Source organism: Zootoca vivipara, chromosome 3, assembly GCF_963506605.1.
Source record: "Zootoca vivipara chromosome 3, rZooViv1.1, whole genome shotgun sequence".
Classification (NCBI taxonomy): Eukaryota; Metazoa; Chordata; class Lepidosauria; order Squamata; family Lacertidae; genus Zootoca; species Zootoca vivipara.
Genome location: NC_083278.1, coordinates 30,153,307 through 30,169,784, shown reverse-complemented (window position 1 = coordinate 30,169,784; position 16,478 = coordinate 30,153,307). Strand labels below are relative to the sequence as shown.

The 16,478-nt window shown below is 42.6% G+C and overlaps 1 protein-coding gene across 1 annotated transcript; it reads left to right on the top strand.

The window, feature by feature from the left end:
• Positions 1 to 2,267: 2,267 nt before the first annotated feature.
• On the top strand, positions 2,268 to 15,066 carry GCM1 (glial cells missing transcription factor 1). The gene is made up of 5 exons (XM_035110606.2): positions 2,268 to 2,448; positions 5,456 to 5,708; positions 7,221 to 7,333; positions 9,468 to 9,587; positions 14,332 to 15,066. Exons 1-5 carry the CDS (start codon positions 2,347 to 2,349, stop codon positions 15,064 to 15,066), a joined length of 1,323 nt encoding a protein of 440 aa, XP_034966497.1. The 5' UTR covers positions 2,268 to 2,346.
• The last annotated feature ends 1,412 nt before the right edge of the window (positions 15,067 to 16,478 follow it).

The following is a 16,478-nucleotide window of genomic DNA, read 5'->3' as shown; positions in this document are numbered from 1 at the left end:
CCAGGGCCCCACCACTTATAGACCAAGTTCCATGCCCTCTAAGAGGACTTTTGCCAAGCTGAACAGAGAGGGGTGTGTGTGTGTGTGTAGAACAGGCATAGGCAAACTCGGCCCTCCAGATGTTTTGGAACTACAACTCCCATCATCCCTAGCTAACAGGACCAGTGGTCAGGGATGATGGGAGTTGTAGTCCCAAAACATTTGGAGGGCCGAGTTTGCCTATGCCTGGTGTAGAAGCATATGACTTTTGTGAGGAACGTCTACTGTACAGAAGTAGGTGCTCATAACCATTATTCCACCTGCTTTTGCCTCTGGCCCCGTCCATCACTAGGCTGCCCAGAACATTGCCCATGAGAAAACACATCGCTCAGGCAGAAGGTTCCCTACTCCATATCTGTTATTAATCATTTATTACCTACCTCTCACAGGGCAGGCCAATCCCAAAATCCAGCATTAAAACCAGTTACACTCATGGGAATAGGGTGGGTCCCTGAAAACACACATCTCAGGCGTCAAAGTCCTCAGTAAACAGATGGGTTTTCAGCCTCTCAAATATTTTAAGATGTCTATCGTTGCCTTTTAATCACTTCATCTCCAGAATTGATCTGTCTAACTCCTTAAGCCGTAAATCATAGGACTCGATCTTCAGATCCCCTCACCATCTTTGTCACCCGAAGGTGAGTGAGACCATCAGAACATCCCTGATGTGATCCAAGGCTGAGGACCCATCTAATCCAGCACTCCGTTCTCACCGTGACCCGTCAGATGGGAAGGCTGCCAGTGGAACTTGAGCAAGACATGGTTCTCCTCACCTGTGACGCCCTGAAACTGGTATTCAGGGGCATGATGCTTCTGACCATGGAGGTGGGTCACTAGTGCACTGGCCAGGCAGGTATGTGGCTGTCACTGGCACTACTGCCAATAGCTTAGCCAAGCAGGAGTCCTCAGCTGACAAAGTCTCCCACTCAGGTGTCCTCAGTGGCTAGGAGTGCCTTTTTACCAACTGGTTGGTTAGACAGCTGTGGCCGTTCCTAGACGAGGACACCTTGGCCATAGTTTGGATTGGATTACCACAGTGCACCCTGTGTAGGGCTACCCTTGTGGTTGGTTTGGGAGGCTACAGCTGGTGCAGAACATACAGTGAGCTTACTACCACCAGCATATAACAACTTGCTTGCAGGATTCACCCGGGCTGCCACTCTCCCTACCAGGCCAAGTTGAAGATTTCGGGACTAATATTGAAGGCCTTTTACAGCTTGGGGCCAACTTACTGCCCTATCTCTCATGCTCCCAGTAGATTGCTGCAATATGTAGGACAGTATTCCCTAAAAGATTCAAAGCCAGCTCAGGGCATTTACTGTGGCTGCTGTTGTTCTGTGGAATAGCATTCCCATCACAATGCGACAGATGCCCGTTATCTGAACTTTCCTGAAGCAACTGAAGACTTTTCTATTGTCATTCCGACAGGCTTTCCCAGATGGTAAACGGGACTTTACCATGAGTTTCTACTTGTTAGGTTCTTAGTCTTCTCTTAAGTATATTTGCTGTATTTGTGTTTTTAACTGCTTGCAATAATCTTATATGTAAATTGCTTTGGAATGATTGCATAGAATACCATTAATAAATCAAAATAAAAAAATCCCTTCCAGTTGCACCTTGGAGACCAACTAAGTTTGTCATTGGTATGAGCTTTCATGTGCATGCACACTTCTTCGGATACACAGATATTACTTCAATGAGTAATAATAACAACAATCATATTGAACTCGACGGGGCTTATCTCCAGGTAAATGCGGTCAGGACTGTAGCCTTAGTCACAATTTTCTTTCGGGACATTGAGGCCAGCATGTGAAACATTTCCTCCCACCCAGAGGGAATGAGTAAATAACTGTTGTTTAAATTCTTACGGTATATTTCTAGCACAGAGCAGAACAACAAATGTCCTTTTATAGTGTACTTTCTTTTGACTACAATGTGAAAGTTTAACTAGAATGAAACAGGTGTGCTTTGGCTCCATAAATTTCAGAACGAGGACAAGGAGTTGCATTTGGGGGGGGGGGCTTTGCTTTAGTTCTGCTACAGACATCTCCAGAAGGCCACGCTCTTGTTGTCTTGAAGCTATACTTTCCATTATCGTTGCCGCTTGCAAAACTTTGGATGGAACGAGTTTTTCTAGCAAAAGAATACAGATTTTTATCTTTAATGGTGCTTGAGCAGCCTATCATTTGGCTTCAGGAAACAGCTTCCTGGTTCTAAACACTTGCGAGCCGAGTGGCTGCCAGACAGACAGCTTCAAAGGCTGGCAGTAGAGACTGCTGTTGCCAAGTCTAGGGAAGGGATTTTGAAATGCTGAGAGCTGCAGAGGATGTCAGCATGGAACAGGAAGCCTTGGGTTCTCAAAGTGGTGAAATGGTCAGCTGGGACATCAATGACATCAAGCTCCCCAAGGTAGGTATACAGAATTCCAAGAGTTTTGTAGAAATTGCAGCTATTCTAAAAACCATCATATTGTGTCATTATAATATATTATTATATATTATTGATTTGCTTACTTGATCATTCATTTGCATAATTCCATCAGTGTATGCACAACAGATGATACCTCTTTGCTGCTATTGTACTTTATAATTCCCTTGCAGTTGAAAACTCTTGAAACTTAAGTCAGAAGTTCAGCAGTATTAGCTCAGCCTGGATAGCTCAGTTGGTTATAGCATGGTGTTGATAATGCCAAGGTTGCAAGTTCAATCCCTGTGTGGGACAGCTGCATATTCAGGGGGCTGGACTAGTTGATAACAATATTACTTACTGTTTTCATTTCTTTACTATATTATTTATTTCTTTAAGTTATTTGTATACTGCTAAATTATTTGTAACTCCAAGTGGTGTACATTTTTTTAAAATCCACAGACAACGGGATGATGAAACAAAAAAAGAATTATCATAAAACCCAAGAAAAGATTTTTTAAAGATTATATCCACCTTTAAAAAGAAAATCAAGGTGACAAACAAAGCGAAACAACAGCAATTCAATGTTTAAAAGTCATGGGTGGTCATCAACTAAGTTTTACTCAGAGCAGACCCATTGAAATGGATAAGCCTAGCTTAATTGTGTGCATTAGTTTTCATGGGTCTACTCTGAGTGAGTAAAATGTAGTTGCATGCCACCCAGTATGCCACCCACTTTTACTTATTGCAACAGTAATAATAATAATAATAATAATAATAATAATAAACCCATGTTACTATAACAGAACATCAACAATGACGATTTCTGGAACCAGTCAAAAGGCAAACTGTGCTTTATAAAAGGCTAGAAAAGGAAAGATTCATGAAAAGTTTTTGAAGATTCAAATTTTTGCCTGTTACCTAAAAGGAAAGAGCAACAAGTCCTAATGGATTCTGGTGGGCAGGTTGTTCTGCTATAGGGTGGGTACAACTGCCTTTCACTGAGTTGAATTCATTTGGTCAAAATGGGTCTGGCGGTAGCTTGAATGAGATTCTCACCAAAGGTTGGTCATTCAGCACATATATCGTGTTACCTTCTTTGACCGCATCCCACCAGGGACTTCTGGACATTGTGGCGCATGAAGCGCATGAAAACCTACCACCCATAACTGCTCATAACTGATGTTATACATGTAACCTTCAGCACAAATCATGCACAATATGCAAATATCCACAAACCACCAACAAGCATTGTTGCTCTCCATATCTGCTCTCCTTTAGAATATATGATCAGCTGTAGCACATTCCTATTGAAGGAAAATCATCAGTTTTGTCCCAGGAGACATCTTTGATGTTCTAGAATTAGGCTTTTGGTTCATTGGCACAAATTGTTGAGAGTGTTATGCAAATGTGCACATCCAAACAGCAAGCATTGCTATTGAAGCACATTCTTTCCCTCAAAGAATTCCGCGCACTGTAGTTTACCCCTCACAGAGTTACAGTTCCCAGCAACCCTCAAGAGTGCCCAGAATTCTTTGATAGAAAGAATTATGCTTTAAAGGTAGAGTGTATACGCAGCCCTTATCTGCCTCAGTTATCCTCCTCCATTCTGTTCTAATTAAAATATGTACCTTCAGCCATTCATCAGCCCTGAACGTTTATAAAGTTTTATTGACATTAGGCAGAGACCCCCATATGTTATTTTAGACATCTTCTGAGACTTTTTTCTAATTTCAGCAAAGTCTACCCAGACATATAATTTAGTGACCTACCTTCGTTTGGAAAGTTTAACTTACTGTGTCTGTCTTTGCATGATAATTATTTTATGTGTAATTGTTTTCTTTATAGTTTTGTGGGTTTCAGTGTTTCGTCTACAGTATTATTATGCACATCTCTTCAAGAGCGGTTTCATTGAGCAGTATAGAAATATTTCCAAATTCATTACAGTGGTACCTTGGTTCTCAAACTTAATCCATTCCAGAAGTCCATTCCAAAACCAAAGCTTTCCAAAACCAAGGCGCACTTTCCCATAGAAAGTAATGCAAAACAGATTAATCCGTTCCAGACTTTTAAAAACAACCCCTAAAACAGAAATTTAGCATGAATTTTACTATCTAATGAGACCATTAATCCATAATACGAAAGCAATAATCGAACTGTACTATAAAATAAAGAAGACAGTATTGTAGATGATAAAAATTAAAAATAAATATTTTTCATACCTGCACCGATGATTGTCATTGTTTGGATGGGGGGCTTTTATACATTTCCGCAGTCACACAATCAGTCAATCAATCAGTAGCTGAACTGGGTTCCACACAGTCACAAAACAAATTAACCAAAAAAGCCTCAAAAACAAAAAAGGAAAATAAATAGCAAAAACAAAAGTGCCAAACTTAGAATCATAGAATCATAGAGTTGGAAGAGACCACAAGGGCCATCCAGTCCAACCCCCTGCCAAGCAGGAAACACCATCAAAGCATTCCTGACAGATGGCTGTCAAGCCTCTGCTTAAACACCTCCAAAGAAGGAGACTCCACCACACTCCTTGGCAGCAAATTCCACTGTCGAACTTAATCTGTTCCGGAAGCCCGTTTGACTTCCGAAATGTTTGAAACGGCTTCTGATTGGTGCAGGCACCCCAGTAACAATCAACCACATTGGATGTTCAGCTTCCGAAAAACACTCAAAACTGGAAATCTTACTTCCAGGTTTTTGGTAACCAAGGCGTTTGTGTACCAAGGTACCACTGTAAATAAATAAGGGTCATGCGCTGTCATGTGGAATCTACCATGAAATATAGAAGAATATTCAGCCAGGTTAATATATTTGCTAGGGTGGAGGGTAGCAGATAATTGTTTCTGCAATAAACGTAAAGTAGACTTAATAAATGCAAACAAATAAGGCAGCTCTGTATTGCAGACTTGATTCAATTGTCTTTGAATTGAGGTGGTGTGGTGGGGACTTGTTTCCTAGGTTTGAAACATCACATTCTTTGGGTTCCTTACAGGACGTGAAACAAACAGATTGGTTTCAGGAATGGCCAGATTCCTATGTGAAATGCATCTATAGCTCTGATGACAAAAATGCTCAGAGGCACCTAAGTAGCTGGGCAATGAGGAACACCAACAATCACAACTCGCGCATCTTAAAAAAGTCCTGCCTCGGAGTCGTGGTCTGCAGCAATGATTGCTCAACTTCGGATGGCGGAAAGATGTATCTGAGGCCGGCTATATGTGACAAGGCCAGGCAAAAACAGCAGAGTAAGTATGCCTCTTTGAAAAGGGCTTACATTAGACTTCTTGCAGTTAAATTTGGGTTTCCGTTTGGAATTGTGCTGCCACAAAAAACATCTACTGGGTAATCCTGGTTCAGAACATGACTTGCATTAGACTAGTACATCTCCAGCCACATGTTGGAAGTATCACATCGTGACATACATATAATTGTAGGGATGGACAGATATGGCCAATTATGTTTCTCTGTTTCTCTTTTTTCCAGTGCACATTTCCCCTAATAAACACATCTTGCAAGTGGTTTTCTTTCACAAATGGATGCATTTTTTAAAGTACACTTTCCCCCATATATAATATATGTGCTTTTTAAAAATTAAAAAAGTACACTGAGTTTACTTTAACGTAAGTGAGCCTAGTTTACAAGCTGATCCTGAGTATTCTTACGTGAGCCCCGTGTAATTCAGTAAAACAGATCTGCAGGTGTGTACAGAATAGAATTTGTACCTGGAAGGTAAGGATTAGGACAAAGATTAGGACAATCATGGAAGAAAGATTGTGACACTCATAGAAGATATATTAATTTCTGGAAGTCTTAATTATTGGATGAAGTTTTGGGGAGAGAATATTCATGCAATCTTTGAAATGGAAACTTTCCCCAAAGAATGCAATTTATTTGGGGTGGAAAGTGAATTACTTCCACTAAGGATAATATTGTATCTACATCTAATGAGAGGGATCATATATTGGTCCTTTACTGAGGAATACCAAAATTATTCAGGCTAAGTGAACATGTATATATTTTTGATGGTGTAATAACAAACATAAGAGGTTACAGTCTAAGGTAATAAGCACACTCAGAAAATCTCAATAAAATCAAATGGGACTTTATTTCAAGTAGAGGTAAGTAAGGTTGATCAAGATATTATATTACAATTTGAAGCTGAGAATCCTACATCGCAATCTAATTTCTACACAGAAATATGTTCCATTGAGTTCAATGGGACTTACAGTGGTACCTCTACTTACGAATTTAATGTGTTCCGAACACACATTTGTAAGTCGAAAAAATTTGTAAGTCGAATCCCATAGGAATGCATTGGGAGAAAAAAAATCGTAAGTCGTAGCAACCCTATCTAAAAATTCGTAAGTAGAAAAAATCCTATCTAAACCGCATCCAAGATGGCGGACGGAGCTCCATTTGTAAGTAGAAAAATTCAAAAGTAGAGTTATTTGTAAGTAGAGGTACCACTGTACTTCCAGGTAAGGGGACATAGGTTCACAGCCTTAGACAGGTTTGGGTTTTATGTTTCATCATTCATTTGTGCCCACAGCACATTTCACTTTCCAAAGATAGTTTACCTGGACACAAGTCCCATTGCTTTTATTGGAAGTCACTTTTGCTACAAAGCAGAGACATCTGCTGTCAATAACCCAACATGAAAAGAGTATATTGTACCCTACACAATGAACATCTAACATGACATAATCTTAAAACTAAGTTCATTTAAAATAAAATATTTAATGGCACACTTGTTTCAGGAAAATCATGTCCCAACTGCTATGGGCCCTTGAAGCTTATTCCCTGTCGAGGTCATGGTGGATACCCTGTAACAAACTTCTGGAGACATGAAGGACCATTCATATTTTTTCAGGTTGGTAACAGTATCTGATCTATTCAAGGCAGGCCTGCTGTTAAAGCTGAACTGTGCTTGGAAGATGAGCAAACCAGGAAATGTTTCACACTGAGCTAAAGAGAGTATTTAAATTGTTAGTGAGGTATGACACCTCAGGTAAGGGGATCCACAAAGGTTATCCAGTTGACCATGCTTATACATAAAAACAAGCCTTCTTTCCACCTCTTAGGTGGGTGCCATTGCCATTCTAAGAGAACACTAAGAGGTGTTCATGATGAGTTACGGCATCTCTAGAAAAATAGCACTGCATAAAAACAACCATTTTAAACCATACCAACTGCAAAAGAACTAAGAAAGAGAAACATGAAAATAGTAGGCACGTAGAACATTCTCAGCTGAATCCAGGAAAACATCTGCCTCAGTTTTTTGAACCAGATGGTCAAGTCCATAGCACATGTCACAATTCCATTCCTTACACATTTACTCAGAAGTAAGTCCCACTGGGTTCAATGGTGTTTACTCTTAAATAAATAAAATAACAACCGTTATTAGGATTATTAGTATTACATATTATTATTTTGTATCCCACCCACCTGACTGGGTTGCCCCAGCCACTCTGGGCGGCTTCCAACAGCATATAAGAAAACATCAAACATTAAAAGCTTTCCAATATAGTCGTACCTTGGAAGTCGAACTTAATCCGTTCCAGAAGTCCGTTCGACTTCCAAAACATTCGGAAATCAAAGCGTGGGTTCTGATTGGCTGCAGGAAACTCCTGCAGCCAATCGGAAACTGCAGGAACCTGGTCGGATGTTTGGCTTCCAAACACAGTTCGTAAACCGGAACAGTCACTTCTGGGTTTGTGGCATTCGGAAGCCAAAATGTTCAAGAATTAAGCTGTCCGAAAGCCAAGGTACGACTGTACAGGGCTGCCTTCAGATATCTACGGAAGGTCATATAATTGTTTATGTCCTTGACATCTGACGGGAGGGTGTTCCATAGCACGGGCATGACTACGGTACCGAGAAGGCCCTCTGCCCGGTTCCCTGCAACTTCACTTCTCACAATGAAGGATCTGTCAGAAAGCCCTTGGAGCTGGACCTCACTGTCCAAGCTGAACAATGGAGGTGGAGACGCTCCTTTAGGTACACAGGGCTGAGGTTGTTTAGAGCTTTAAAGGTCAACACCATGGCATGCAGAGCACTGCAGCCACAAACAGGCAAAAATGAACTATTGATATTTAGAAGGCAACTAAACATCCACATAGGACTCATCATGGGAATCATGATAGCATTTTCCTGCAAGATAGAATTTCAAAAAAAAAAGTTATGTCAGAATTTAGTCACATAACCTTTTGGGGAAAATAGGAGTAAAAAATAGAAATAGAAAACTCAGGTTATCATTCCTGTGCCTTTATAGGTGACCATGCTCTTAATTTTGACTAATTATAAAGTAAAGGTAAAGGGACCCCTGACCATTAGGTCCAGTCATGACCGACTCTGGGGTTGCGCGCTCATCTCGCATTATTGGCCGAGGGAGCCGGTGTATAGCTTCCAGGTCATGTGGCCAGCATGACAAAGCCGCTTCTGGCAAACCAGAGCAGCACATGGAAACGCCGTTTACCTTCCCGCTGTAGCGGTTCCTATTTATCTACTTGCATTTTGATGTGCTTTCGAACTGCTAGGTTGGGCAGGAGCTGGGACCAAGCAACGGGAGCTCACCCCGTCACAGGGATTCGAACCGCCGACCTTCTGATCAGCAAGCCCTAGGCTCAGTGGTTTAACCACAGCGCCACCTGGGTCCCTAATTATAAAGTATAAAGTTGTTTTTATTGCAGTCAATGACCAGTATCAGGATAAAATCACCAATTTTGACTAGTCTATGAAGCCAGATTTTCCCTGCAGAATAACATAGTCTATGCATGGATCTTTTGAGATGGTTTTGCCATTTCAGCAAATTCGGCCATCCACTTCCATTTAACTTGAAATTTTAATCTAAAATGGAATGCGTTGCCTGAAGAAAGACTATGCTATGCATTCCAATGAGACAAGCAAGCCATTTTGGATTTTACACCCCTTGTCTAGCGAGCATTGTGTTGAAAACTACCTTGTGGTTTTATGCCCCTATGCCTTCTTCATTTGCTGTTATAAAGTCCAAGGGGGCTCACGATCATCCAAAGCCGGAAACGAAATCAGAAGCCGAAGCAAGACGATCAATACAAAAAGCACACGCCCCAAGTTCTCCGAGACTTAAACGGAGCAGAGATGCTGAGGTAAATGCTTGGTTTTTTAAAAAACTAGCAGCAAAATGTCTGCCATTATGGCAGGTGGCTTGAAAGAGGGTAATGCAGACTGTAAGAACGCCTGAACCTCACCTGAGGAATCTCTGTCAATGAGGGCTAGGCAGGTTTCTCCCTCACTGAAGCAGTGTTCTCCCAACCCCAGTGGTGTACTATTCCCTCATCTGAATGAATAGTAACCATTCATTCATATGGAAAATAGCAATTTGGGGTAGAGTGAGGGCTCTCTATCCCTAGTGCAGTGATGGCGAACCTATGACACGCGTGTCAGACGTGACACGCAGTACCCTCACTACTGGCACGTGCCCCATCGGCCCATTTGCGCTGTTGTTGTTCCCCCCCACCCATTTGTTCTCCCGCTCCTCCTACAGCTTGTCTCCGCTAGAGACTAAAACCCAGATCCTTTTTTGTTGTTGTTGTTGCTGGTAGCCAGAGATTGGTTTTTTAAACCCTTTCTGTGCTGTTTTATTTTCTGGCGCTTTGGCAGACTATGATTGGGTGTAACAGCATTAATTTTTTAACCCGTTCTGTGCTGGGGGTTTTTGCGCTTTGGCAGACTATGTCGGTGCTGCGTGTTAGTTCCAGCAAAGGTATTATTCATCATTTATTTCTGTTCTCTTCCCCCCCCCCCAAAAAAAAGCGCAGCAGCTTTGGGGCATCACCCCCCAAAAAGCAAAGCAACTTTTGCACACACACCCCAAAAAAACTCCAAAACTTTGGTCAGCAGCTCTCCCCCAAAAGCTCAACATCTCTGGGCACTTTGTGATAAATAAGGGGTTTTTGGTTTGGTTAGGTTAAATAATTAGTTTTTGGTTTATTGAATACAGTTACATATTACAATTATACATTTTTGTGATTTAAACTATAAATATCGTGAAATTATGGGTTTTTTTCTCGAAGTGACACACCACCCGAGTTATGCTCGGTTTTTTGGTGAATTTTGACACACCAAGCTCAAAAGGTTACCCATCACTGCCCTAGTGACTCTCCATAGGCCTTTCCTGGGTTCTGTTCTTTGGTCACACTGGAGAGTTGTTGTAGATACAGATATATGTTGGGATACTAGCTTTTTTCCTGTATAATAAAAGCCAGTATCCTGCATATATCTGCAATTTCAATTTGTATCTGTGTCTTTTTGTCTTCTAGTTTTATTATTACTTCACTTTTGGGGGTCCTATACTAGTATAGACAGTGCAAGAACTGTGAATCATTGACAGAGTAGAGGAGGACAGTTCCCTGCCCCAAGGGGCTTACACTCTAAAAGAAAAAAGAAGAAAAAAAGAAAAAAGAAAAGAAATCCAGAGAAATACAAAATTAAAAAATTCCTTCCAGTAGCACCTTAGAGACCAACTAAGTTTGTCTGTTTATCTGAAAAAGTGTGTATGCACACGAAAGCTCATACCAATGACAAATCCAAATCCAAATCACTTTATTTCAGCTTTAAGCTCAAAGACATACTAAAACAAGAACAGAAACATGCACGATTTGATTTACAATTAAAAGGTAAAATAGCTTAAAGGGTATACAGAATTAGATAAGGATATAATAAAAGAATTTCAAGTTGTATATAACAGAAGTCAAAAAATTTGCCATTAGTAGAGTTGCAAACGGATTTGTGTCTTGCAATAAAAAAGCAAAGTGAGAATCTTCCAGATGCCCGGGGTGTTTTTTGAATTAGTGGGAGCAATAAATTCTTACGGACAGCACAATATAAAGGACATATAAACACATGACAAACTTAGTTGGTCTCTAAGGTGCTACTGGAAGGAATTTTTTTTTAAAAAAAATTTGACTCTAAATTCAGACACTGGAGAAACAACGGAGGAAGAGAAGTGATTGGGTAAACAGAGAAGCAATACAGTAGGGGTGGGGAAAGCTGTGGCCCTCCAAATTTTGGTGGTCACCTCCACAACACTCTTGGACAACGTTTAACAGGAATGGAGAATCTTGGGAGCTGTAGTTTGTTATAGGTGCTGGGAATTGTATGTCTAGGAGGCAGCACCCTTAAACTGCAGCCACGACTGTTTCGGTGGTGTAAGAGTGCTTTAAAGATATGGCACGACCCTACCACTTCCATTATCCTTGACCATTGATGATGCTATTGGGGGATCTAGACTCCAACAACATACGGAGGACACCAGCTTGCCGAAGGCTGACCTACATCTAACTAAGCCTACTTGGCTTTTCAGTGACACGGGCTTAGGCGTAGCTATAGGCTGGGTTTGAGAATTCGGTTTTGTGAAAACAGCGTGTCATTTCCAACCTACCAAAGTCTTTCCTTAGACCTGTGACAGACAGTCAGGAGGAGAAGGAAGGAAAATGTTTCTGTATAGCAAATGCCTTGACAAAAAGATATCCGTATCAATGTAGATATGTTGCCTGCAGGTTTTAAGTTATTTTACCTAACTTCAGTCCCGTTGATCTATATTTATGTTGATTTCAATGGGATTTTACTGCACTTTAATGCACCTGCAGCAAGTTGAGCGATCGCTCTGACATCTACCGGTAAATGCTGTCACAGTGAGAGAATACTGACTTCCGATGTGGAGCAACTTAGGAAAGGGAGTGGGGGAAATCACCCCAAAATTATGCACAAGGAAGGCGACTACCCTAGTATGTTTCATGACCTAAAAAAAGAACAGGCTAAAATTAGATGGATTTTCAACATTTTTCTTGGAGTGTCACATTACTTTTTAACTCAGAAAGGGATGGTCTCTAAAGAATTTGCCACTAGCAAAATGTCTTCACAAAGTCCCCATACAGCAGAAGTGTGTTTCGCTATGTCTTCTGCAAGCAGTAGTTTACTACTAATTATCAAAATACACTGATACTGAATAATAATGATAATAAAAATACAAAATAGCCACATGTATCTTAACAGTGGCCCAATGTGTGTGTGTTTTTGGGTGGGGGGGTTAAATTCTCCCCAGTTATAACCCTACAGCTGTGGTGATCAAAGCAAATTCATTGTTCTGTGCCCAAGAGAGGTATTTAGCAAATGACTGGTGTTTGTTGAAACCATATAGACTGCCCTGAAATGTGGAGAACTGAAGATGCAAAATATGTGAAAAATGAGAAAAATGAGAACTGAAATTGATAGGCTTGGCTATCCCTAATCCAGACACGGGTTTCTAGCCGCAGTGAGACATTTGTCTCTTTTCATACATTTAGGTCAAAACGTCTCACACAGAGGATGAACAAGGACCACTGTAGGGAAGAAAGAGCTCAGAGAAAAGGAAAATGAATGAAAGGAATTGGGGGGGGGGGTGGCAGTTTGAAGGAAAGAATGAATGAAGCTTAAGGAAAGGGTTTGAAGGCAAGGAAGAACTAATAAAACAGAGAGGTGATGCTGGATAAACATGACTGTGTTAAAAGTGAGAAGGGGCTGCGTGGTTTGGTTGGAGAGAAAACAGAGTGCTAGAAGAACTGGTCAACTGTCCCAGCTACTAAGTGACAGTTGAGCAAAGTAGGCAGTGGCCTGAGGAAAAAAATAGTCAGCAGAGACATGAAATGAAATAAGAGAGGGGCCAAGTAGAAGTGGAGCAAAACTCCCATAGATGAAGACAGGGGTGAGGAGGAACGAGTGGCCCTCCAAATGTTGTTGAATTACATTATCCCTGACTGTTAGCCCTATTGACTGGGGTTGATGGCACTCTTGTGTAACAGCATCTGGAGAGCTACTGCCTACTTTGCTCAGGTTCCCCATCCTTGGCCTAAGAGATAGGAGGAGTTGTGCACTGTTTGCAAGATTGAGAACCATAAGGTTTGCAAGAGAGAAAACCATAAGGACATAGGGACAGGACTGGCCCACCCCTGAGGCTCAGTGAGGCAGTGGCAGGTTAAGGTCAGCTGTGAGGGGTCACAGATCCAGGCCTCTGAGGAGCACACAGCTTGCTAACTCCTGCATTTCTCACCTGCCTCCTCTGCCACTACCTCCCCAGTTCCATTTGCTCCTCTCTGGACTCCTTTTTTCTCCCCCCACCACCTTCAGTTCACCAGGGCTTCCCTGGGCTGCCTCCGGTCGCCTCCAGTGGAGGTGGATGATTCCGGGTAGAGAAGGAAGTAGCGCGGGGGGCGCCATTTTCTATTTTGCCTCAAGTGGTAGAACATCCTGGGATGGCCCTGCATAGGCATGTCAGGCTAAGACAGGGGTCCCCAAACTAAGGCCCGGGGGCCGGATGCAGCCCATGCGAGCCAATTGTGCGTCCCCCGCTGCCCGCTCTTATCGGTGCACCATGGTGCGGTTGCCCATCTCCAGGTCGGCGCAGCACCAGAAATAGCTTGTGCGCACGCACAGACCGGAGGGCGGGGGAACGCGCTCCCACACGCATAAGCTATTTCTGGTGCCGTGCATGCACATGCGCAGAAGCAATTTCTGGCACTGCAGCGCGCCAGAAAAAGCGATTGCACATATGTATGGGAGCGTGTTTCCCCGCCCTCTGGCCTGCCATGCAATCGGCACCGGAGAAAGCGGCCCAAAGCCGGGTAAGTTTGGGGACCCCTGGGCTAAGGGAAGTCTGCTATTTTGTGACCTGGCAACTTCAAGGGGGCAAAAAGGGGGAAGCAAAGAGGAAACAAGGTGGATGGATTTCAGAGTTGAACAACCCAGCTAAAGTCCTTTAGCTGCAGCCTTCTAGTTCAACAGTATCAATCTGAGAAATTAAAAGGGCTTTTTTGTTTGGCTGCATGATATTATGATGCATTTTTCTCTCTTAAGTCCCTGACAGGTGAGAAGCCAAACCAGGACACTTTGCCATTAATAGTCTCCAAACAGGAAGACCTTATGTCACAAAGTACCTTCTTGGGACAAGAGCAGGTGTTGAACGATTGCTTGTCTCTTGCCAAGAGGTACAGTTCGAGAAAATCCTCTTATCTAATAGAGCACACTCCGGACGTAGACTGCAGCAAATACCTGGACAGGTGCAAACAGATCAGAAGCAGAGAATATAGCTACAGAGGCCCAGCTGAACCCTCAGTATTTGCATATTCTGAATACAGAGAGCAACAAACCTGGAATAAGACCATGGGCCTGGGAAGAAACCCATTGGCAGAGAAATGCTGCAGTGCCTCTCCGGCAGCCCTGGCGGGTCTACACTGCGAAACCCTGGCTTCCATAAGTGCGGTTGATGCAGGCATCCAGCATGCCCCAACCAAGTGGGACCCGATGGCAAAAGTTGGCTACCAGTCCTTCAGATCTAACGTGGGCACATTTGGAGGAGAGGGCATGTGTGAAGGAAAGCCGCACCTGCATTATAACAGCAGCCATGCTCCTTCCTCCTGCTGCCCGATCTCTCCAGAGGAGCCCTGCCTCCTTGCAGATGCTGACCACCACTATTACCAGAGTTCCTTGCCCCTGAAAGGAAACGAGTGGCACTTTGAAGAAGAAAGGAAATACACCAATCTGGACCAATGCAACAATGAGATGTTTTTTAACTTATTCCCCTTGCGATGACACCGACACCTTTCCATTGTTGCTCACCTTCTCTGTACCTCTCGGCAGTGCCACGGATTGTCTGCTATCCTGAACCTTGGGTGGTTACTTATGCTTTGCTGTTGCTGTTTAGTCGTTTAGTCGTGTCCGACTCTTCGTGACCCTGTGGACCAGAGCACGCCAGGCACTACCTGTCTTCCACTGCCTCCCGCAGTTTGGTCAAACTCATCCTTATAGTTGAGGCAAATAAAGTTGCTGATGTTGTAGTGCTGTTCCCTTCACTATATAGAAAAGAAGGCGGTTTGGGTTTGTCACATCAGAGAACAGGTCCCCTTTCCTATATAGAGGAAACCTTTTCTCCAAAGGTTGCATAGCAGTGCATAGGCACATTCCTGTTATAAGATGCGTAACACACTCAGAGAGAGTTGCTCTTCTGTATACATTGGCTCTTCAGGTCCTTTTCAGTGGTTCATGTACTGGAGGGCAGGACCAGTGAAGTCCCTCGCTTACATTCCTCTCTTGGGTGCAATGTTTTGCATGGTTTCAGCACATTGGGTCAGCTACTGAAAATGCCGACTGCAGCTCGTAAACAGAGCCATGTAAACCAGTACAATTGTCCTTATTTTGACCTGAGTGGTGATCTTAAAAGAGCTGACCTGGCAACACACTTTACTAAAATAGATATTCTCGCTTCTCAATAATATGCACAGAAAGCACAACTACGCTGAGCGAACAAACGTGTGATGACCTTAAATCAGTTTGGATATATGGAGTGAATGCCTAGACGTGTCTACTGAGACGTAAGTCCCATACTTCAGTCCAAAGAGATTTACGGCCAGGACAGTGAGTTTAGGATTGCAGCCCCTGATTTTAAGAGGCCACAGATCCCACTGCATGAGAGATCCATTCTTTTATTTTTGCCACCAGAGGTTTCTCCTTCCCCGTCATCAGAAACTGCCCTTTCTAGCTGAAATTTCCTTCCAGTTTCAGCTTGACTATGCTCTAGCCCCTTTGTTAGAACAAGATTACATTGAGGGCATTTCCCATACCACTAGTGCATCCATTAAATGCACATTTAATGCACACTACTTTCCCCAGATAATTCTGAGAACTGTTGTTCATTCAAGATGCCAGGAATTGTAGCTCTGTGAGGAATCACTTCTGAGGGTTTGGAAATGCTGCACATTTCAAATCCTGAAGAGATTCAGACTCCCCCAGTTTCTGGAACCATACCTATTTTCAAATAAACTGAGGTGTGCTCACGCTATAAAGTTTTATTAATACAAGTCTGGGATGAGAGTGTTTCAGACCTTGCAGCAGTAAACTACTTTATAGTACCTCACAGGGTGCTATTATTTGGCTGTTCTCAATTGGGCTCAGTCAACTACAATTTGTCTTTTGTTTGCCGGTCTCTGCCTTCTTAGATCCCCTTT